The 23,216-nt window shown below is 38.8% G+C and overlaps 1 protein-coding gene across 1 annotated transcript; it reads left to right on the plus strand.

Moving 5' to 3' along the window:
* Positions 1 to 7,389: 7,389 nt before the first annotated feature.
* On the plus strand, positions 7,390 to 22,968 carry rhbdl2 (rhomboid, veinlet-like 2 (Drosophila)). The gene is made up of 8 exons (XM_047362170.1): positions 7,390 to 7,788; positions 14,369 to 14,602; positions 15,681 to 15,829; positions 17,953 to 18,065; positions 18,268 to 18,368; positions 20,528 to 20,588; positions 20,700 to 20,761; positions 21,186 to 22,968. The coding sequence occupies exons 2-8, from the start codon at positions 14,381 to 14,383 to the stop codon at positions 21,363 to 21,365; spliced, it is 888 nt and encodes a 295-aa protein (XP_047218126.1). The 5' UTR covers positions 7,390 to 7,788; positions 14,369 to 14,380; the 3' UTR covers positions 21,366 to 22,968.
* The last annotated feature ends 248 nt before the right edge of the window (positions 22,969 to 23,216 follow it).

Genomic DNA, 23,216 nt, shown 5'->3' on the forward strand with positions numbered 1-23,216 from the left:
TCATAAATGTCACTTAAAAAAAAGCATTATTTCCACACTACTCCTTTGTGATTTTGTTGCGCTCTTTTATGACGTGAAAGGGAACCCCAGCACGTAAACTCACTGGTGCTACAATGGCCAGCAACACACAGCAGCGAAGAATCAGATTTTTCTTCAGATATATTTCAATCACTATCAGAGAGAGACGCAGGTCAGGAAAAGAAAGTCAGCTGTCATCAGATTGCAGAGCACAAGTGCTGAGACGCGCGGACAGGCATCAAAATGCATGAATTATACCGCACCACAAGGAAACAAAACGAGCACAACATCCGGATTTTCAAAATAATTTGCTAAAGACAGACTAGTTTTCACTATATTAATAAATACATACAATATTTATATATATACTTGTATATATTAGCAGCTGTTTACTTTAGATCCATTAGATCAGTTAAATTAATTTAATTATACATTAAATGCACCAAATTAAGCAACAAATATTGTTGCACTAAGTGAACTCACCCATAGAGCAGAACACATGAAAATATATGGATGCATTAAACAAAAAATAAAGCGGTTAAACTTACACAGAATGAGTTGTTTTGGACTTGCTATCGCATTTATCACTGGCTTTTATAACACGGCCTGCGTATGGTTCTTGGAGCTCCTCCGTGCTTCGCAATGGACCGGACCCGACCAGCATGGAGCAGCAGACACAAGCCATGATTCAAGATCTGAAGATACTACCTGGTGTGTCATTTTTTTAAATCTTTGTATTAGAAACTTTAGAGAAACATTTATTTAAATATATCATAAGTGCATGTAATTTATCTTATTTTAATAATAAAAAATTCGATTATTATTATTAATAAAAATAATTGTCAGTATTGCTGCCACCACCAGCAATACACCATTAAACTACATTAATACTGATTTTAACGCAACCTGGCTTCTACCTGAACCATTTATCATTAACACTCACACACTGAATGACCGGAGTCTTCCCCTTTGACATAATTTCCCAGCGACTTTAGACTTGCAAAATTTAACATCGAAATATGCTTATTTTGTGTCACAATTGTCCTTTGACGCCTTTAATCATGTCAATTACAGCCCAATTCCCTAAATATTAAGATGTTTTCTTCCGATTTCTGTATTTGTGATAAAAGCAGGGGTGAAAGTGAGCCGGTACGGTCCGGTACTGCCACTAAAAGATTCTGCGCTGCTACGCAGTACCGGGAAGAGGGAAGAACGGCTGTCTGCTGTCATCCAGAACCAGTTACGGCTGCAAAAATTCACGAGCACACAAATATCAGATCCACTACCAATAGGCAGTCTAAAACATAAATATAGCTTTTTTCCCCCTCATTCCAAATTGTTTCTGAAGTGTTCTGCTATGATGGAGCCTCAATGTTCTTTGCTTCTCCCCCCTCGGAGCTCGAGGTTTTTGTGAACGGCCTTTAAAACGAGCACCGCTACGTTTAATGTCTGTCTGCTCGCTGCTAAATACTCCAGTTAAAAGCAAAGGGAGAGAAACTAGTTGTGTTTCATGTTATTTTGCTGAATTACAGCAGCACAGTACGCTACACGAGAGCGCATGCGCACTTACCTCCGAAACAGAACAGTTACCAAGGAAATCGGTGCGTTCGATTTAATGGACTGGGAGATTTTACACAGGTGGTGCACAGACATAAAAAACCTCCGCTTGCATTAGGACAGGACGAACAATAAATCACTTACAATCTACAGACTTTTAAATAAAATCGCGAAAACAACCAAACTGTCAAATTTTTTATTTAAACGAAATCAAAACTTCACCAAAAAGCAGAGAACAATAACTTCTTTGTTCAAAAGAAAAGACGGAAACTGAAGATGAAAAGTTATGCATCAGATAATGGTTTATCATTGTATATATACATATATATATATATATATCTTTCTATATATAGATAGATATATATCTATCTATATATATATATCTATATATATATCTATATATCTATCTATCTTCTATCTATCTATATATATATGTATACCCCCTGTGCCTCCCCAGTCCCCCCCCCCCCCCCCCCCTAGCTTCGCCCCTAAGTACCGGCAATAATTTAAAACTACTTTCACCCCTGGATAAAAGCCTGTCACAGGCACTTTAGAAACAAACCCAGATCTGTTTTTAGATTAAAAAGAAAATCATGGCTCAAAATTTGGTACTGTGGTGGGAAATAGCTCCACAGTTCTGAAAGAAGCCCCCTACATGCAGAGAGTGTTTGAGAGGTCTTGGGATCTGTGTGCTGTTAGTGTAAATGCATTGGAGTCCATTATCAGTGTGAACAATAGTTTGGTAATTCATTTTTATGTGAGAAGTTTTTTGTAATGCCTTACCTATTAATGCAATATGGTTTACACAAGTAGAATGTCCTATTTCAATATTATCCAGCTTTGAACTGTAATACAATAACACTTTCTATCTGTTTTTGAGAAATGTGACTCGGAGCAAGATACTAAGGTTGTTTCCAAGTCTGCAGAGGCAACAGTGAGTTATCAGCGTAGTTGGGAGTCTGTTGGAATCGCTGTGATTGTGAGTACCCCCTTTTAGAACTATAGGGTAATTAAACCCATATCCTGGGCCATTTGAACATTTTCCTTTGTTTATTGTTTTCTGGTTTTTAAATTGTAGTCATAAGCTAAAGATTGTTTATAAGCATCATCACAACTCTTTTAGCAAATCGGAAGGATAAAGCCCATATCCTTTTTGGCTCAGTTTTTTGTCTGTCTCCTTCATCCTTTTTGGTGGGTTTACTTTTATCCTTTTTACCTCTTCCTTCCTTGTGCTTGCGTCGGGATCTTTTCTTTTTTGAGGAACAATAAAATATTGGAGTTTCTGTCCCCCCTTCCCTGCTCCTACTTTTCAGCCTGGCCATTTCCTTCTCTATTTCTTCTTGCAACTCTTCTGTTTTCCTGTAACGTTTTTCCCTTATTTCTTCATATTCACATCTAGAACTTGGATTCCATCCGGCAACTCCCTTTGCCGATCTTTCCTCTTCACTTTCTTCGAATTCACAATCTCCTACAATGCTCTCTTCTTCACTTTCTAAATACTGTTCCCCCTTAAAGCTAAAGTCTACACTGTTGTGTATGTGGGGAGGAGTTTTTTCTCACTGGATGAAGTGTTGATAAGCAGCTCACTCAGCTTGCTTCCAGATCTGTCTTAGTGCAGCTCAGACTGCAAAACTGATAAGATCTATTTACAGTGCCTTGCGGACGTACTTGGCCCCCTTGAACTGGTCAATCTCTATCCACATTTCAAGCTTCAAACATAAAAATATAAAATACTAATTTTTTGTGAAGAATCAACAACAAGTGGGACACAATCGTGAAGTGGAATGAAATTCATTGGATGTATCAAACTTTTTTAACAAATAGAAAACTGAAAAGTGGGGCGTGCAATATTATTCGGCCCCTTTACTTTCAGTGCAGCAAACTCACTCCAGACGTTCAGTGAGGATCTCTGAATGATCCAATGTTGTCCCAAATGACTGATAATGATAAATAGAATCCACCTGTGTGTAATCAAGTCTCCGTATAAATGCACCTGCTCTGTGATAGTCTCAGGGTTCTGTTCAAAGCACAGAGATCATCATGAAGACCAAGGAACACACCAGGCAGGTCCGAGATACAGTTGTGGAGAAGTTTAAAGCCGGATTTGGATACAAAAAGATTTCCCAAGCTTTAAACATCCCAAGGAGCACTGTGCAAGCAATCATATTGAAATGGAAGGAGTATCAGACCACTGCAGATCTAACAAGACCCGGCCATCCCTCTAAACTTTAATATCGAACAAGGAGAAGACTGATCAGAGATGCAGCCTAGAGGCCCATGATCACTCTGGATGAACTGCAGAGATCTACAGCTGAGGTGGGAGAGTCTGTCCATAGAAAAACAATCAGTCATACACTGCAAAAATCTGGCCTTTATGGAAGACTGGCAAGAAGAAAGCTATTTCTCAAAGATATCCATAAAAAGTCTTGTTTAAAACTTGCCACAAGCCACCTGGGAGACACACCAAACATGTGGAAGAAGGTGCTCTGGTCAGATGAAACCAAAATCGAACTGTTTGGCCACAATGCAAAACAATATGTTTGGTGTAAAAGCAACACAGCTCATCACCCTGAACACACCATCCCCACTGTCAAACGTGGTGGTGGCAGCATCATGGTTTGGGCTTGCTTTTCGTCAGCAGGGACAGGGAAGATGGTCAAAATTGATGGGAAGATGGATGGGGCCAAATACAGGACCATTCTGGAAGAAAACCTGTTGGAGTCTGCAAGAGACCTGAGACTGGGACGGAGATTTATCTTCCAACAAGACAATGATCCAAAACATAAAGCCAAATCTACAATGGAATGGTTCACAAATAAACGTATCCAGGTATTGGAATGGCCAAGTCAAAGTCTACACCTGAATCCAATCGAGAATCTGTGGAAAGAGCTGAAGACTGCTGTTCAGGAACGCTCTCCATCCAACCTCACTGAGCTCGAGCTGTTTTGCAAGAAAGAATGGGCAAGAATTTCAGTCTCTCGATGTGCAAAACTGATAGAGACATACCCCAAGCAACTTGCAGCTGTAATTGCAGCATTGAATAATAATAATAAAACCAAACATTTTTATATAGAATAACATGCAAAGTTCCTCTCAAATAAATTTAAGAACAATATACACTCACCGGCCACTTTATGAGGTACACCTGTCCAACTCCTCGTTAACGCAAATTTCTAATCAGTCAATCACATGGCAGCAACACAATGCATTTAGGCATGTAGACATGGTCAAGATGATCTGCTGCAGTTCAAACCGAGCATCAGAATGGGGAAGAAAGGTGACTTTGAACGTGGCATGGTTGTTGGTGCCAGACGGGCTGGTCTGAGTATTTCAGAAACTGCTGATCTACTTGGATTTTCACGCACTACCATCTCTAGGGTTTACAGAGAATGGTCCGAAAAAGTGAAAAAATTCAGTATGCGGCAGTTCTGTGGGCGCAAATGCTTTATTGATGCCAGAGGTCAGAGGAGAATGGGCAGACTGTTTCCAGCTGATAGAAAGGCAACAGTAACTCAAATAGCCACTTGTTACAACCAAGGCATGCAGAAGAGCATCTTTGAACGCACAACACGTTGAACCTTGAGGCGGATGGGCTACAGCAGCAGAAGACCACACCGGGTACCACTCCTGTGAGCTTAGAACAGGAAAATGAGGCTACAATTCACACAGGCTCACCAAGATTGGACCATAGAAGATTGGAAAAACGTTGCCTTGTCTGATGAGTCTCGATTTCTGCTGCAACATTCGGATGGTAGGGTCAGAATTAGGCGTCAACAACATGAAAGCATGGATCCATCCTGCCTTGTATCAACGGTTCAGGATGGTGGTAGTGATGTAATGGTGTGGGGGATATTTTCTTGGCACACTTTGGGCCTCTTAGAACCAACTGAGCATCGTGTCCAAGCCACAGCCTACCTGAGTATTGTTGCTGACCATGTCCATCCCTTTATGACCACAGTGTACCCATCTTCTGATGGTCACTTCCAGCAGGATAACGCGCCATGTCATATAGAACGAATCTTCTCAGACTGGTTTCTTGAACATGACAATGAGTTCACTGTACTCAAATGGCCTCCACAGTCACCTGATCTCAATTCAATAGAGCCCCATTGGGATGTGGTGGAACGGGAAATTCGCATCATGGATGTGCAGCTGACAAATCTGCAGCATCTGTGTGATGCTATCATGCCAATATGGACCATATTTTCTGAAGAATGTTTCCAGTATATTGTTGAATCTACGCCACAAAGGATTAAGGCAGTTCTGAAGGCAAAAGGGGGTCCAACCCGGTACTAGCAAGGTGTACCTAAGAAAGTGGCCGGTGAGTAAAAATCTATAACATGACATACCTAGCTTCGCTAGCCAAAAGTGCTAAACTTCTGCAAACATGTAAACAGTGGGTCTCTTGCAGGTGGAATGCAGCTAGCTGGAGTCAGCATGGGAGCTAAAATACCACATGGATGCAAGGTGGAAATAAACATATAGGCTGTTTGCATCCGGGGCTGCACGTTGGTAACACTGTTGTCTTGCAGCAAGAAGATCCTTGGTTCGACTCCCGGCTGGGGGTCTTTCTGCATGGAGTTTACACGTTCTCCCCGTGCATGTGTAGGTTCTCACCAGATACTCAGGCTTCCTCCCACAGTCCAAAAACATGACTGTTAGGTTAATTGGTCCCATTGAACACATTGCCATTAGATGTGACAGAGTGTGTGCGTGGTTGTTTGTCCTGTGTGTGTCTGTGTGCCCTGCGATGGACTGGAGATCTGTCCAGGGTGCACCCCGCCTCTCGCTCATAGACTGCTGGAGATAGGCACAATCTCCTCCGCGACCCACTATGGAAGAAGCGGTAGAAAATGACTTACTGTTTGCATCCGTTTCAAAGTGAACATATTAGATAACATAACAGAGACACCATCAGACTTCCAGATTAAAGGCTAAATAAATTACTTCAACTCACCAGCTGGATCAGAACCTGCTGCAACCCTCTGCACGACGAATTCTCCCTTATACAAACTATCGAGCTCACCCTCCTCACCGTGCTATACTTGTTACCGGGCCGACAGCTCAAACGCCGATAATTTAAAGAGACAGAGCAGTGGTCTCAGTCCAAAACTCTACAGTAACATATTAAATATCAATTCTAGGTGTAGTATAGATGACCCAATATAATCTGAAGAGATTGTGTTGTCACATGTCATGATTCTGGAGAAATACATTGCTGAAAGTGACACTAAAGTATGTAACAGATAAGCATTATTAGGTACTTATTATTTATATTTTATTATAAAATAAAAGCTGGCTTTTAAAAAATGAAATTGTTAAATAAAAAAACCGCTGGAATTAGAATTACTTCACAATGTCATTGTCACATTAAATCATTATCTATTATTTATTGATGTAGATACTTATTTCATAATGTTTCATTTATTTTTTTCAATTTGGAACTCTTTGGCGTTCCATAGCATAATGCTACAAGCATCAAAATATTTGAAAAAAAAAACAAAAAACGCTTGTTAAGCGCTTAATGTAAAATGTATTTAGTTTTTTTTTTTTACCTACATGACAAAATATGATTAGAGAGGCCGACAATTCGTCACAGACTAAACACGTTTTACCATCAGTCGTTCCTAATTGAAGTCTTTACTGCCACCATGTGGGGCACTTGGATAGTTGCTGCATTAACAATAAACATAGTTTGAATTCACTGTATTTAAATCTTTCTGACCCTGCGTTATCAATTGAAATGTGTGTGTGTATCTTTCTGATCAGAGATGGTCCTTACCTGTGCATAAAGATGGACGTATGTACGCGCACTGCTACGTAGGTGACGTCACTGACCACAGGTGTGGCAACGGGTAACAGGTAAACTGTCGTCGACTCCTCGGTTTGGGACAGCGAAGTCTCCCAGACGGTCTGGACAAACTGTGGGTGTGTGTCAGAGAGGAACCAGAAACGGCCATAACTCGTGGTTTGTTTGTACTGAGGAAGGAAGCGTCTCAGGGTAAAAAAAAAAAAGCAAAGAGGACTAAAATGATCTCCGACTAAGGGCCAGCTTGAAGAAGAACATGGCTTCGCGGGTCGTCTGAGAACATTTTGCTAACTGGGTGTGTTTTCATCAAACTCAGCCGGTGGAGTCATACATTTAAATTATCACAAGGACCTTTCACTGTTTTCTAATTGGAGCCAACAGACGTGTTCCAGGTGAAAGTTTAGGTGAGTTGATCACACTTTATGTTCTCAAACAAAGCAACTTAAATATTTCTTTTTTAAAACCGTCCAGCTTACATTCAACAACACTCATTATTAACAGAAAGGCTTAACAAACAGGAAATGCCTCAACATGCGCAAACCTACAGGACTTACTGTGAGAAGCAGAAATATTATCCTTATTTGAAAGATGTTCATCCTTTTACGAAGCTGTAGTTGGATTTTGATTGTTGCAATTTTACCTTATTTTACATTACCTTATGCATCTTTAATCTGCTCCAGCTCAAAAACTACAGTACATAGAGACTTCAAACATGCTGTAGGTTGTTTTACACTAACAGCAGAATCTTTGAAACCCAGTTTGGGATGTGTGAAACCTTTTTTGATTTGTTAAAGTTCAAGAAAGGGTGATTTCAGTGCTTTTTTGCATCTGGACCATCTTAGAACTGGTCCAGCTCAAAGACTACTTTACTTAGACTCTTCAAACCTGGACAAGATTGTTCTACACAAATAGAATAATCTTTAAAACCCAGTTTGGTAATTGGGAAACCTTTATTTGATTTGTGAAAGTTTAAGAAAAGCCCATATATGGACTGTGACACTTTAATAATTGCACTTGGATGTCTGGTGGAATGCTAAACAGTAGTTACCTTGTTAAAATGTTTGATAAAACTGGTAAATAAATGTTATCAGGCTATCCAATTGCGTCACGTCTTTTAAGATTATAGCGTTTTGCCAATTGTTTTTTTTAAAAATCATTTTTAATTAAATCCTGTTAAATGGCATGTGGATTTATGGAAATCTAAATGCAACCAGCCTCAATAAAGCAGTTTGTAGCTATTTTCAAAAAACAATTATACACCGGAATAAGATGACGTCATACCATCTAACGTATTTAGTGACCAGGATTGGGGGGGGGGGGGGGGGGGGGGGGCGAGGAGGTTGTTGTTGTTGTACTATTTAATCCACCAAGTGAGTTAGTAACGAAGCCTGCTGGGCAGTTCTGATGGTCCTTAAGAGTAATCTGGCTTTTGACGTAGTGAGCACATTCAGTCTATGTGACCAGCTGGCTGCACAAACAACTGCAGAGAGAGAAAACTTTTACCCACCAATTATTAATTTTAATGCCAATACATAATAGAAATGGCGAATGGATGTCTGATTGATCACTAAGAAGAAGAGACATCATTGGCTCAGATTTTTATGTAATCCTCCAAATAATTGGCGCAGTCTTCCACTTAACAGTTCCTTTGGTCCCATGACTGAAGTCATTTTTATAGCTCATGTCTGGAGATGTTGTTTTTATTTCAGAATTTACATGAATGTCCTTAATATGTAAGTGTGATGGTAAAGCTTTTTTAATGAACAAAATCAACAGAAAAATCATGAACAATCTGACAATTATGCAGAAATGAGTGGCTCATTAGGAGAGAAGGTTCACCATTGTCCTTGATGAAGCTATTCTGAGTTCAATTCCCGAGCCATTTACTGCATGTCTTTCCCTTCTCTTTCTGCTTTTCTTCCTGCTAAGCTACTAATAAATAAAGGCCGCACGTGCCATAAAAAAGAAAGCAGTTTTTCCTAAGGTCAGGGAGTCCTGTCAACATCCAGATGGTTGCTCAGAGCAGGAGTAGGTGATAAGAAGCAGGGTTTGAAAATATGAAACATGTTAATGGAAATTAAAATGAAATGTTTTCAAAAATGTTTTTTTGTTTTCAACAATTTTTACTAAAATGCAGTGCAGTTTACTTGTGATGTAATTCAGGCATCAATAACTACTTTGGAAAAGGGCAGAAGGCTAACCAGGGCTGAGGCAGAGGAACACACTGAGCATGGTCAGATGGTATGCAGGACCAATCCTAACATAATTAAGAACACATACAGAAAAAAATAAATGTTCAATAAATAAATATGCATATAATTAAATACACAAAAAATGCAGTAAATAAATAAATATAGGCAGTAATTAAATTATTCAATGAGACATAAGTGTATATATCTGATTTAAATAGCTTCTTAGCTTCTTTAATTATTCACCTTTGTAATAATAATTTCCTTATTTATTTATTATCCATTACAATTTTCAACTTTATTTATGAATGGCTTATTTTTAAATGTATGTATTTATGTATATGTTTTAATATTTTCTGTCTGTTTTATTTTTCCTTTGTATTTTTTTAATCTATTTGTTCAATTATATTTATCTATGCCTGTGCTTTTTACATTTCCGTATGCATTTCTGCCTCATTCTGCAAATGAGGAGGGGCTGTGTCTTCAGGCATCAACTTCTGCCTATTGGTTGGTTAGCATTAGCCTACATAGCTCTAATCTGCATGGCTTTCGCGCTCCACAAAGCATTTAGCAATGGCGAACTCTGCAGGCAGATGTTCTGTGTCCGACCTCTTAACAGCGTTCTAATTCCTCCAGTCTATTAGCAGCATCCCTTAAGTCAAACTTTCCTCTCTTTAAACTGGGATTTCTTCTCTGCAGAAGACATGTCATTAAATCTGAAGAATGCTAATTAACCTGTTAATAACCCATAAAGAGTAGTATGAAGGCATGACCTCCATACTATTACTGTTCTACTGTTCTGCACTGTGGGCTCTAGCATTGTACAAAATCCCTATCCACTCATACTGAATCAGTCAAACTCAGTCTGTATTTATTTTTGGTTATTTTTTTTGCCAGTGTTGCTGTGTAAAGTAAACTAACATCCCAACTGCACAAAAAAAGATTTATTTTAGTCAATGGCCTTGTCATTTGTATGTGTTGCAATAGCACTAACCAAATGGTAACAGGAAAGGAATTGGAAAAGGTTTTGGAAAAAAAAACATCAGTCACAAATTCCGACCCTTAAAAAATGTTGTTCTGTATTCATTAACAAAAGTAAAATGGAAAAAAATAAAACTAATAAGTTGGTAAATCTCTTAATTGCTAAACCATCAACATGACTGTTGAACACCATCCCAATTCAACTATATATTTTCACCCTGACCTACACATTTATAACTAATAAGTAATTTATTTATGATTTAATATGTATTAAAAGTGTTTAATGATACAAATTTGTGACATGAATTGCAAAAGTTCTCCTGATCACAGGATTTGTATTTTAGTGTCTTCCTAAAGACACTAAATGTAGGAGAATAAACGACTCTTCGAAGGAGAGTAGCACCTGTCCCATCTCTTGAAGCCCAAGCAGCAGGAGGATTTGCCTAAGAAATCAGTGTAACATCTCTATTACGTCTAGTCAGCTTTATAGAAGTTGCTGTGGAGCAGGTCAAAACCAAAAGCACAGCAGCCTCTGTGCAGACAAAATTCTGAGCATTCGCACTCTGTCATTTCCTTCTGCCAGCTGCCACCATAGCAGTTGGTCATGAAATTTCTCCTTGATAACTAAGTATCAATTATATTTAGAGATTCACCGATTAGAATCTTGTAGCTGATTTCCGGTCTCAATGTTTTGCAAAGCTTTGACCTGCTGCTAGCAACTAGTTGAGTCCGGTTTTGTCATGACATAAGAACAGCATTCAGAAACAAGTAGATGCAATGTCACACAACTGTGTGAGAAAGCATTCACTGTAAAACACTTTTAATATTCTCTTAAAACAAAGAGAAATGATTATGGAATTCACGTTTTAAACTCTTTAGCTTCTTATATTACCGATTAGCCTAGTAAGCACGGCTAGCATGACAAAAACAGCGATCTCCCTGTGTATACTTTTCTTTTGTGGCACTAGTGGCCTTTATTTTTCTCAAAGTGAGCTGAGAGGAAATTGGGTGGGGAGAGAGGGGGAAGACATGCAGCAAAGGTCAAGGGGCGGGGACTCGAACCTCTGACGGCTGCGTCAAGGACCAAGGCCCCCGTACATGGGTCACACGCTTTAGAATGTAGATCCTTAGCTTCTGAAAGGCTGCCGACATTTCCAAATCCAGCATGTTCAGTGACAAAGACTGAAAGGATCAGAGCACCTTTGCTGTTCTGAGTTAAGCTTGTCTACTATCAGATAAAAGTGTTGCATTCTCACCGATTTCTGGTATTCTTTGAGGTCTGACCAGCTGATTCCAATTTTGACCAAGTCTAATTTGTTTTAAGGGCTATAACAACCACATCCCATAAGACTGAGACAAAAATTTTCTGAAAAAGCCTCACCTGCCAATTCCGCTTTTGGCTGATACCGATTTCCTTCATAACTGACAGTCAGGTGTCATAAGGTCACAACATAGCTTAGATGTTCCAATCTTATGTTGTCAACCGTTGTGAATCGTGCACATACTGACATGACCTGGTGTGCAGGTCTGTCAGTTAGCCCTCTCTCACGGCAGAGCAAACGGGGACAGTGGGGGATTTTCAAACCTTTGCGGAGGTAGATAAGATCGGTGGATAGGATGTGTTTCAAATGAAGGTATTAGCCAATCACCCAAAATTAAGGAAATCGGCAGGCCAATCAATCTGTGGACCCCTACTAATGTTTATCAGATTGTTTTATTACATTTTGAAAAGGTGTATCAAAGTACATTCTGCTGGTTGATGTTGGTTTATAGACACAATGGAGCAGCTGTTTGTATGAATGTCTTTAAATGGCAAAATAAAAAAAATCAATATTTTCAGTACAGGTCCTTCTCAAAATATTAGCATATTGTGATAAAGTTCATTATTTTCCATAATGTCATGATAAAAATTTAACATTCATATATTTTAGATTCATTGCACACTAACTGAAATATTTCAGGTCTTTTATTGTCTTAATACAGATTATTTTGGCATACAGCTCATGAAAACCCCAAATTCCTATCTCACAAAATTAGCATATCATTAAAAGGGTCTCTAAATGAGCTATGAACCTAATCATCTGAATCAACAAGTTAACTCTAAACACCTGCAAAAGATTCCTGAGGCCTTTAAAACTCCCAGCCTGGTTCATCACTCAAAGCCCCAATCATGGGTAAGACTGCCGACCTGACTGCTGTCCAGAAGGCCACTATTGACACCCTCAAGCAAGAGGGTAAGACACAGAAAGAAATTTCTGAACGAATAAGCTGTTCCCAGAGTGCTGTATCAAGGCACCTCAGTGGGAAGGAAAAAGTGTGGCAGAAAACGCTGCACAACGAGAAGAGGTGACCGGACCCTGAGGAAGATTGTGGAGAAGGGCCGATTCCAGACCTTGGGGGACCTGCGGAAGCAGTTGACTGAGTCTGGAGTAGAAACATCCAGAGCCACCGTGCACAGGCGTGTGCAGGAAATGGGCTACAGGTGCCGCATTCCCCAGACCTGGGCTACAGAGAAGCAGCACTGGACTGTTGCTCAGTGGTCCAAAGTACTTTTTTCGGATGAAAGCAAATTCTGCATGTCATTCGGAAATCAAGGTGCCAGAGTCTGGAGGAAGACTGGGGAGAAGGAAATGCCAAAATGCCAGAAGTCCAGTGTCAAGTACCCACAGTCAGTGATAGTCTGGGGTGCCGTGTCAGCTGCTGGTGTTGGTCCACTGTGTTTTATCAAGGGCAGGGTCAATGCAGCTAGCTTTCAGGAGATTTTGGAGCACTTCATGCTTCCATCTGCTGAAAAGCTATATGGAGATGAAGATTTCATTTTTCAGCACGACCTAGCACCTGCTCACAGTGCCAAAACCACTGGTAAATGGTTTACTGACCATGGTATCACTGTGCTCAATTGGCCTGCCAACTCTCCTGACCTGAACCCCATAGAGAATCTGTGGGATATTGTGAAGAGAACGTTGAGAGACTCAAGACCCAACACTCTGGATGAGCTAAAGGCCGCTATCGAAGCATCCTGGGCCTCCATAAGACCTCAGCAGTGCCACAGGCTGATTGCCTCCATGCCACGCCGCATTGAAGCAGTCATTTCTGCAAAAGGATTCCTGACCAAGTATTGAGTGCATAACTGTACATGATTATTTGAAGGTTGACGTTTTATGTATTAAAAACACTTTTCTTTTATTGGTCGGATGAAATATGCTAATTTTGTGAGATAGGAATTTTGGGTTTTCATGAGCTGTATGCTAAAATAATCCGTATTAAGACAATAAAAGACCTGAAATATTTCAGTTAGTGTGCAATGAATCTAAAATATATGAATGATACATTTTCATCATTACATTATGGAAAATAATGAACTTTATCACAATATGCTAATATTTTGAGAAGGACCTGTATGTGACCTATTGATCAATTAAGGGAACATTGACCTATTCCAATGGTTGGCTGGCCTCTAGTTTTTTCACACACATCTTTTGAAGTAGCTGTTATTTTTAAATACTTATTAATCTTTGCGTTTAATGCAAATGGCACCGTGGCCTCTAAATCTAAAATTGTCTTAAACATATACACAATGACCAGAAATGTATTTGGATCGCCTATCACAATAGAGTAACAGATTTGACATTATTATTAAATGTGAGAGACTCAAGATTGATACAAAAAGTGAGATATGATGAATAAACAAATAAAAGAGGAATATTTACTTGATTTCTGGAAAGATTGATCTGTTGCCTGATGAAGTACCCTATGCACCCCCACCCGCTGTTTAAATGTCATGTAATGCTAACTTTTCCCTCATGCATTTCAGATCTTTGCAGCGATGGGGGACATCGACCCGGAGCAGGGGGAGACCTTGGACAGCGAAGGTAGGCGGCCAAAGAGGGGAGCAAATCGACCTATTGAAAATGAGCGGAATGGGTGCTGTGATTTCCACGAAACGATCTCCAAGTGGATGCTCCCAGAAGATGCACGAGAGGTGTACCTGGAAAAGGCCAACTGCCGCCCACCCCCGATCTTCATCATTCTCATCAGTATTGCAGAGGTAGGCTGGCGTACAGATCTCCAACCTGGGAGGTTCTTCAGCTGCTTTGTGTTAACAATACTTACAGTAGGAAATCTGATTGTGTTAGAACAAAGTACTTCCAGTGACAACATACACTGTTTGCTGTATATTCATTGACCTATACATAGCACAGCAGGCTCAGCAGATAGAAAATAACACTAGAGCAATGAAGCTTCTGTACAAACGAGAAATGTAATTTTAAAACAAACTGTAGGTTTGTGTCTGTGTGTGGTGCACATTTGGTTAAAACATCCTTGTTCTTCATTCAGTAAAGTAACTAGAGGTGAGTAAAGTAGCCAGAATTTGTACTCAAACAAGAGTAGCTTTACTTCCAAAAAATATTACTCAAGTAGAAGTACAACTCACGATGCAGTAAAAGTACTCCCAGAAGTACATTTTTATCAAAAAGTTACCGAAGGAAATGTAACTGAGTTACTAGTGGAGTTAGAGGTGGGTAGTAACTAGTTACTACTCACCTCTGATTATGCACATTAATGCACAATGATTAATACACATTAAACTTAAAATTTGTTTTAGAGGATTCACTGTTAATTTATATATATAAATATATATATATGGGTATATATATATATATATATATATATATATATGTATATGTATCTTCACTTTGTTTTCTGAGGATTTTTAATAGAAAGTGGCATGGAAATGTCAATTCTCATATCTAACAAAAAATTGCAAAGTAATCATCTGTGTTTGCATCTTCGTTGTTATAAAAAACTCGCTGTTTTTAATTCACAGATAAACAGTTTAACTTGTGTTTATGTGTTGATATTTGCTGTTTCGGCAATATGTTGGACTGGCTGTGTCTCACTATGCTGCTTTTTGTAAACTTCTACAGTTACAAGCATTGAGATGTTGATCTTGGAATCAACCTGAAAGGATACATGTCGGACTTAAACCTCGCCATCTGTGTTTCTGTTTCCCTCCTGCTGCCGTGTTTTTCACAGCTGCTTCGCATTTAGTTTTGCTCCCGATATATGTATTTTCTAATGTTTTACAAATAAATATTATTGAGTGTCCACTGCTTGTTCCATAGTTGGCAGTGTTTATCTACTATGCTGTGTGGAAGCCTCATAAGCAGTGGGTAACCTTGGATGAAAGCATCTGGAAAAGTCCTCTCACCTACGACCCTAAGAAGAGAGAGGAAGCATGGCGCTTCTTTTCCTACATGTTCGTCCACGCTGGGTGAGGACAGTCAGGGGCTTTAAATACTCAGATGATGTAAGAACAGCTCAGATAGTTTTTTTTAAGCTGTCCAAGCTAGTGTTTTATCACTTTAGTCACTATTGAGATTCAACTTGCTGGATTAAATCTGTGCAACTGTTGCTTTTGCGCATTGAACATTGTCTACATTATAAATCAGTAACATTTATGAAAACCTTGATAGATTCCCTCTAAATTGCTGGCACCTCTGGCCTAACACACGATCAAGCAAGTAGGACATTTCACATCCCAAGAGCACAAGCCACACAGGAAAACCAAGCATGATGACCAAACAGGAAATGCATTTGTGAGGAGAGAACAGGAGTCGCATTTTTTCACCAGTAAAAGCTAAAAAATATCTAAAAGAATGTTTTCTTTAAAGATAGCTGCAGAAAAAACAGTGAGAGTTTGTTTGGTTTAGACAAAAAAGCTTTATATAGACATTCTGTGCTCCAAAATCTATTAAAACCATAATCATAATCACACATTTCACACTTGCCAAAACTTAATAAAAACAATTTAGACGTACAGTGACCTCCACACTTACTGGCAGACTGATAAAGATATGCAAAACATGCTACAATGAATAAATTTTCTTTTGCAGTACCATAATGTCGCACTGTAAAATTTGGAAAAAGCACCTATTTAAGTTGACTATATTTATTTAGTAAAATAAATCCCATTAAGAATAATCTTAATCTTGTGATTCTTTTTTTTTTAAGCAACTTTGTAGCTAATATTTTGAGCAAGCCCTTTTCGCCAATACAGGTCCTCTTCTGTTACATGTATTTCTTTTCTTAATTCTACTTTCTTTTTATTAATTTGTTTAAAAAAAACAAGCAGAAGCATAAAATAGAATACCAAATACTCAAAAAGGTGAGCACATCACCTAGGGTTAACCAGCATGGCTTTATGAAAAATCAACAGAAATCTCAACATATAATTTAGACACAGAACTGAACTAAACAATTTTTGTGTTTTTGACAAATGCCTGCCATGAACTTGTCTTGAAATCTATTTTTGCTTTCTGTTAGAACCATACAAATATATCTGTACTTATAGCATAAAGAAATGCAGAGGTGGATTAGTGTGAATGTTTATAAAAGGGGAGGAGGGGTCAAATCCATCTAACTTCCCTTTTCCTTAATTTTTAGAGTATGTCTGAATTTTATTTAAAAGCTCATGGTATTTTAGATGTCATGATCCTTGCACTCTTAAAATAATCCCAGGGTTTTTGGAAGAGAAATAATCCCTCAGCATCACAGGTCCTTTGCCTTACTTGGGTATGAGGGTATTATTTTGCAGTTAACTAAAACTGAATCTTTGTCCCATCTGACCAAAGGACCACAAACAAGTCTTTATCCTGGCATGCCTTCCAAACAACATTGGTATGTTGAAACATTTAAATGGTTGTCATGGATACTTGATGCCACTGTTGTTGGTCTTTTTTAACAGTGAGCTTTGGAGATTCTCCTTTACCAACTTTGTCACTGTTTGTGGTATCAAGATAAATAAACATCCTTGTCCAGCCTTGTTTGTCACATTCTCAGTTCTTTCCAACTTTTTAATTACCGGCTGTAGATATGGGGATGTGTTTCCTAACTTTCAAGATCAATAAACATCTGCCTCAGTTGAATGGTATGTTCTCTAGTCCTTCCTACTTTGAAAAGTGCCTAAGAGAACTAGGCCTCTGTTTGATGTCATACTTTTCCCACAGTAAAACACAGGAAGTAAAATGTTGCTAACAAAAATTTCCGTGATTAGCTTAAAATGAAAAGTATGAATTCAGTGCTTCAGGTAAATTTCATTTTCAGGAATTGTTAAGGAGTCTGTTATGCAAGGCAGCAGTGATTTAGTTAAAGACAGGTATTTATTAACACAACCGTGTAGTTTTGTTATGTATGAGATTAGCATAGAGCAATCTGATTGACTGTGTTAAGACATCTTTTTACAGGGGTGGTAATAAGTGTTGGGACACTTAACGTTCAATAGTAAATTTTGGTTGTGCCGTTCAGAATAGAAGAAAATGTTCTGTTTATTCAGGATGGAGACACATTTTTACATCTGTATGTTGGTTCAGGGTTTGTTCACTTTTGTTTTTCCAGTGTGGAGCACATTGTGGGTAATCTAATAATGCAGCTTCTGCTGGGTATCCCACTGGAACTGGTCCATAAAGGATTTGAAGTAGGAATGGTTTACATGGCTGGTGTCCTAGCAGGTGAGCAACACATTTCTCCTATTTATCTTTAACTTCTCTTTTTCAAAAACAGGAAGCTGAGATTTAGACACCGAACTGACATAAATCAATTTTGTGTTTTTCACAAACGTCTGATTTGAGTTTGTCTTGAAGTCTCTGTTTCCTGTTTGTTTTGGAGACGTACATCCTGTTGATAATTTATTTGTCTGTGTTTCCCGATTAGGCTCTTTGGCCAGTTCCATCTTTGATCCTCTCAGTGTTTTGGTCGGGGCTTCAGGGGGCGTTTATGCCTTGATGGGAGGTTACTTCATGAATGCAGTGGTGGTAAGTTAAGAAGCAGCCTGACTGGAAGATCTGTTTTCAAACTCCCATGTGAAAATTGTTTAAAGGCAGGGACTATTACATTTAAATCTGTTTTTGCCTCAACTTGAGTCTGTTGAGGGAGATATTTCTAAAATGGCTCTGAATGCCATCATTGGTGATAATAGTTTGTTTATATATTAACAAATGCAAGTTGCATCTCTATCATAAAAACACACAAATATGCTGATTTGGGCTGTTCATTAAAAAGAAATAGGAACAGCATTGGAAATGTTCCATTCTGGCCTTTGTGCAGAAATCGGTTATTGTTTTTACGCGGAGCAGAGGTGACCTCGCACTGTGTGGCTGAGAAAGCAATTTTAAAAAAATGAAACCCCGTGAAACAGTTGAATACAGGGGCCACCATTTGGAATCAATGTCATCACCCCAAACACAACATCTCCACTGTGAAACTTGTTTGTGGCAGTATCATGCTGTGGGGGTCGGGGAAGCTGGTCAGAGTTGATGGAACTAAACACGTCTGGCAGAAAACCTGTTATGCCCCTTTTCCACTGGCTCGCTTTAGGCAGCGCGGCTCGTCTCCACTCGGCACGGTACCGTTTGTGTTTCTACTGGCCCACTGACGGCTTTAGCTATGACGGCTTGAAGCCCCGCCTCCAGCCGTGAGTGTAGTACGCTGGGCTGATATTAACATTACTGTGTGACATTGTCACATTAAAGTAATCTGCATGAGAAGATGAAAAATAGAAAATAAAAACATTAACTACATACTAATAATGTATATGCAAGAATGTCTTATGTTTTTTCATGTGTAAAATGATCCACTGGCATAATTATTTGGACCACAGCCCAGTCAGAACTTATAATACTAAGGCTCATGGGTTGTGATGTGAGGGGGGGTGTGGCAGGAGAAGCGGAGAGGAGAGGTGCTGCTGTCTGGACTTGTATTGCTCCAAAGTTTGCCTGAAGAAGTTAACATTTTGAGTTTTGTGATGCAGTTTTGTCTCAGCCATTGGCAATAATGAGAGCAAAGACTTTAAAGCTCAAAACCGCAGACTTGACCACGTTGAAGTTAGTTTCAGGTTGGTTATTGGATATTTGTGCTCCACGGATTCAGCGGGCTCTTCCTCCCCTCTGATCTGATGCACGCAGTCTAACTACGGGCAGCTGCTATCTGCCTGCTCTCTCCTCATGCAGACGATGGTTTGCTTAAGGACCATCAAAAAATTTCCAAACCAAACATGCTGTTTCATGGTGGTATTGCTTTGTGTGTTTTGGAGGAATGTTTGTTCATGCGAACTGCTGATTTTATGTGTGATCAGCTGGTTAAGAATGTTATTAAACAAAGCGCTCCACCTGCGTGTGAATCAGAAAGCTGATGTGTCCTTTTTCTTTTCTTTCAGCCTTTAGGCATGGTTAATGATTTGTAAATAGTCAAATTATATTTCGGTATGACCAGCTCCGGCCTTAATAAATATTATCGTCGCTCTTGAGTTTTATGAACTTTTCACTGCACCTCAACAAAAACATTCTCATTTCTCCTGGTCCCATGGCCAATCAGCGAACAGCAGTCTGTTCACGTCACATGTTGTCTCACTCAGCCCCGATCGTACTTGTCCAGGAGCAGGGACCAAAAACTAGGTACCGAGTGGAGCGGAGCCGGGCCAAATTGAGCCAGTGGACAAGGGGCATTAGAGGCTTCAAAAGACTTGAGACTGGGTCAGATGTTAATCATCCACCAGGACGATGATCCTAAACATACAGCCAGAGCTACAATGGAATGGTTTTTATCAAAGTATATTAATGTTAGAATGGCCCAGTTAAAGTCCAAATATAAATCCGATTGAGAATCAGTGGTAGTTCTAAAACAAATGCTGCTAACAGACTGCTTCCATCTAACAGAGCTTGAGATATTTTGTAAAGAAAAATAGGCAAAACAAATCAGTCTGTTCATGTGCAAAGCTGGTTGAGGCGTACCCCATAAGACTTGAATCTGTAATTTCAGTGAAAGGTGGTTCTACTAAGTTGAATGGAAGTGCATGCCCCACTTTTGTGACAAAATGTGAAAAAGTTCAAATTATATAAATACCTTTGTGAGGCACTGCACAAAACTGAACAAATTAACTTTGTCTTTATCTGATTTAATTTTTTCCATTTCACAGAATTTCCGAGAGATGATTCCTCTTCTTGGAGTGTTTCGAATCCTCCTCATAGTTTTAATTGGTGGGTTCCACTGTGTGTGTGTGTGTTTTTTTTTGTGTGCCTGTTTCCTCTTTAAATTTCTGAGTGGACAATTATTTTGAGCAGTAATTTGACACAGTTTTATGTGTTCAGTTGGCACAGATTTTGGCTTCGCCTTTTACAGAAGATTCATCAGTCATGAGGGAGGTTTACAGGTAGGAGGTCCACAAAGAAAACAAAGCTTCCTCAAACACAAACGGGGGGATGAAGAGTGAGTCTGCTACTCCTGCTGAACTCGCCCACGCTGAGTGTTTTCATGACGGTCTGTCTTTGTTCAGACAAACACAGATGTTCTTGCTGGAAGTTCATGCCGGTGCATGCCTCTCTGTACAGGCTCATACTATGAATTATTAAGTTTCCGTCTTGGTTTTGTAATCACTAAACTGATTTTTAGCTTCATGGTTACAGAAGCATGAATGGTGTTTTCTGAAAACATGATCCCTTAACCCCCTCACCTACCTAGTTCGTCTGTTGTCTGTTAAACTGGTCCTGCAAGTTCTGAGTTTAGTGGAATCAGATAACGGTATATTACAGCCTAGAGGCTTAAACTAAATCATATTTTCACCGTGTCTTCTTCAGGTGTCATTTGTGGCTCATTTTGGAGGAATTGTTGCTGGGATGACCATTGGATACGTCTTCTTTAGTGCTTACAACGAGAAGTTGCTGAAAGACCCACGTTTCTGGATTTGTATAGTGGGATTTATTGTCTTCTTAATCTTTGCTGTGTTCTTCAACATCTTCATCTCTCCTGCATCATAGAACTGGAAATGATTTTACCCAAAGTTTTGCTCAGGAAGCTTAGTTTTACTTTGTAAATATCAAACTCTTTGTTTATCTTTATACTGAGAAGAAAATTCTAGTTTTATAGATTATAGTTTGGTTTTACATATATTACCGTCTTGTGATGATCCACTGGACAAAAAAAAGTGCCTTGAACATATTTAATCAGCTCTCATTTCTTTTGTTTTCTAGATAAAACACTTTTAAATAATGATATTTTGTTTACATCAACAGCCCTCACATCCAGTATTTATAAAACATTAGTAAATGTTAATTTTCCACACATGAATCACATTTTTCTAAACTTTTTAACTTTAACACTAAATTCTGTTCATAAAGGAGAAAAATTAGATTAATGTTCTGCCTGTTTTTGTACTTTATTGTCATGTTGTTTTATAAGGAGGCATCAGCTTTATGCCTCATTTATCCTGCTGCATCCTGTTAAAGGAACAATAAGGTGTTCAGTAAGATGTAAAGCAGATGTTTGATATCCCAGATATTGTAACGTATTGTTCATTATGACTCATTAATGTGACCCCAAGTGAACGGTATGAACAAACCTAAAAGTTAACTGTAATGTCGGTTGTTTTTTCTAACATTCTTTGTGAAAATAAGACCAAATATTGTTTTTAGCACACGGGAGACTAGGTTGTTAATGTAGAAACATTATGTTTTAGAAGACGTACCTCTAATCTAACACTCTTCAGAAAGACTCTTCAGAGACCAAACATGACCTCTTGTTTGGTTTTGAATTTTCATATCAAGATATTTTAATAAAGGTCACTGTTTTATGGGGTGTATTTTGCCAAGAGCCTAACCTGGCCTCCTGCAAAAATAAAGGAGGTATTTTATAAAGTTTGTCCATAAGACTGTCTTTTCTGATTTATGTATATATTACTAGTAATGCTACCTTCTCTGTGTCAAGATACTTGTATTTTCATGCAGCATCTGTTTTTCTTATATATATATATATATATATATATATATACACACACACACACACAGAGCAGTTTGTGAATAGTAAAATGCTGCTGCACATCTTTTAACTCACAAGATTAAAGACATTTCACCAGGTTTGAGTTCACTTTACTGGCTGCCATTTATTTTAGAATCCACTTTAAGATTCTTTTATTTATTTTTAAGTCTTGGAACGGCCTCGCCCCACTCTACATCTCTTTTACAGCCCTACTTGCCACCTCGTTCTACTAGGTCAGCTGGCTTTTTGCTCTTGTCAGTAGCATCATGTTACATCAGAGAACCATGCATAAGCTCAGAGGGAACCAGGCCTTCTCTGTAGCTGGTCCTAAACTCTGGAAAGATCTGCCACTGTACATAAGACAGGAATGCTCCTTGACTATTTTAAAATGTCTTTTAAAACATATTTTCTCTCAGGCTTTTAATACTTAGTGGGGTGTTGGTTTTACATTTATCTTATGTGGTTTTATGTCAGTTTTTAAGTCCATGTTTGAAATTTATTGGTTCTACTGGTGTTAAAATATTTTTACTGTTTTTATCTGTACAGTACTTTGGCCTGTTTGTTTTTAAGTGCTTTATAAATAAAGTTGGATTGGATTGAGTACAATTATACCAAAAAAAGTTACTGATTTGTCACAACTCTGGAAAAAGGGTTTACAAAAAACTGAGACCATATTTTTAACTTTCATGTTATTTTGCAAACTGTTCAAGAAGTGAGATGATGTGTGTCGGTACAAAAATGTGTTTATTCTTACAATAATTGTGCAGCAGAAGATAAAATCTAAAGTTCCTGATAACTATTTTCACAAGACTACACACAACAGCAGCTTGGCAATCCAAAGCTCCTTCCATGTA

Source organism: Girardinichthys multiradiatus, chromosome 3, assembly GCF_021462225.1.
Source record: "Girardinichthys multiradiatus isolate DD_20200921_A chromosome 3, DD_fGirMul_XY1, whole genome shotgun sequence".
Classification (NCBI taxonomy): Eukaryota; Metazoa; Chordata; class Actinopteri; order Cyprinodontiformes; family Goodeidae; genus Girardinichthys; species Girardinichthys multiradiatus.

Excerpts from the sequence above, each read along its gene's own strand:
- rhbdl2 (XM_047362170.1), top strand. The coding sequence starts at position 14,381 with ATGGGGGACATCGACCCGGAGCAGGGGGAGACCTTGGACAGCGAAGGT. Across the intron at positions 18,369-20,527 it reads ACTTCATGAATGCAGTGGTG|AATTTCCGAGAGATGATTCC; the intron begins GTAAGTTAAGAA and ends TCCATTTCACAG. Across the intron at positions 20,762-21,185 it reads GTCATGAGGGAGGTTTACAG|GTGTCATTTGTGGCTCATTT; the intron begins GTAGGAGGTCCA and ends TGTCTTCTTCAG.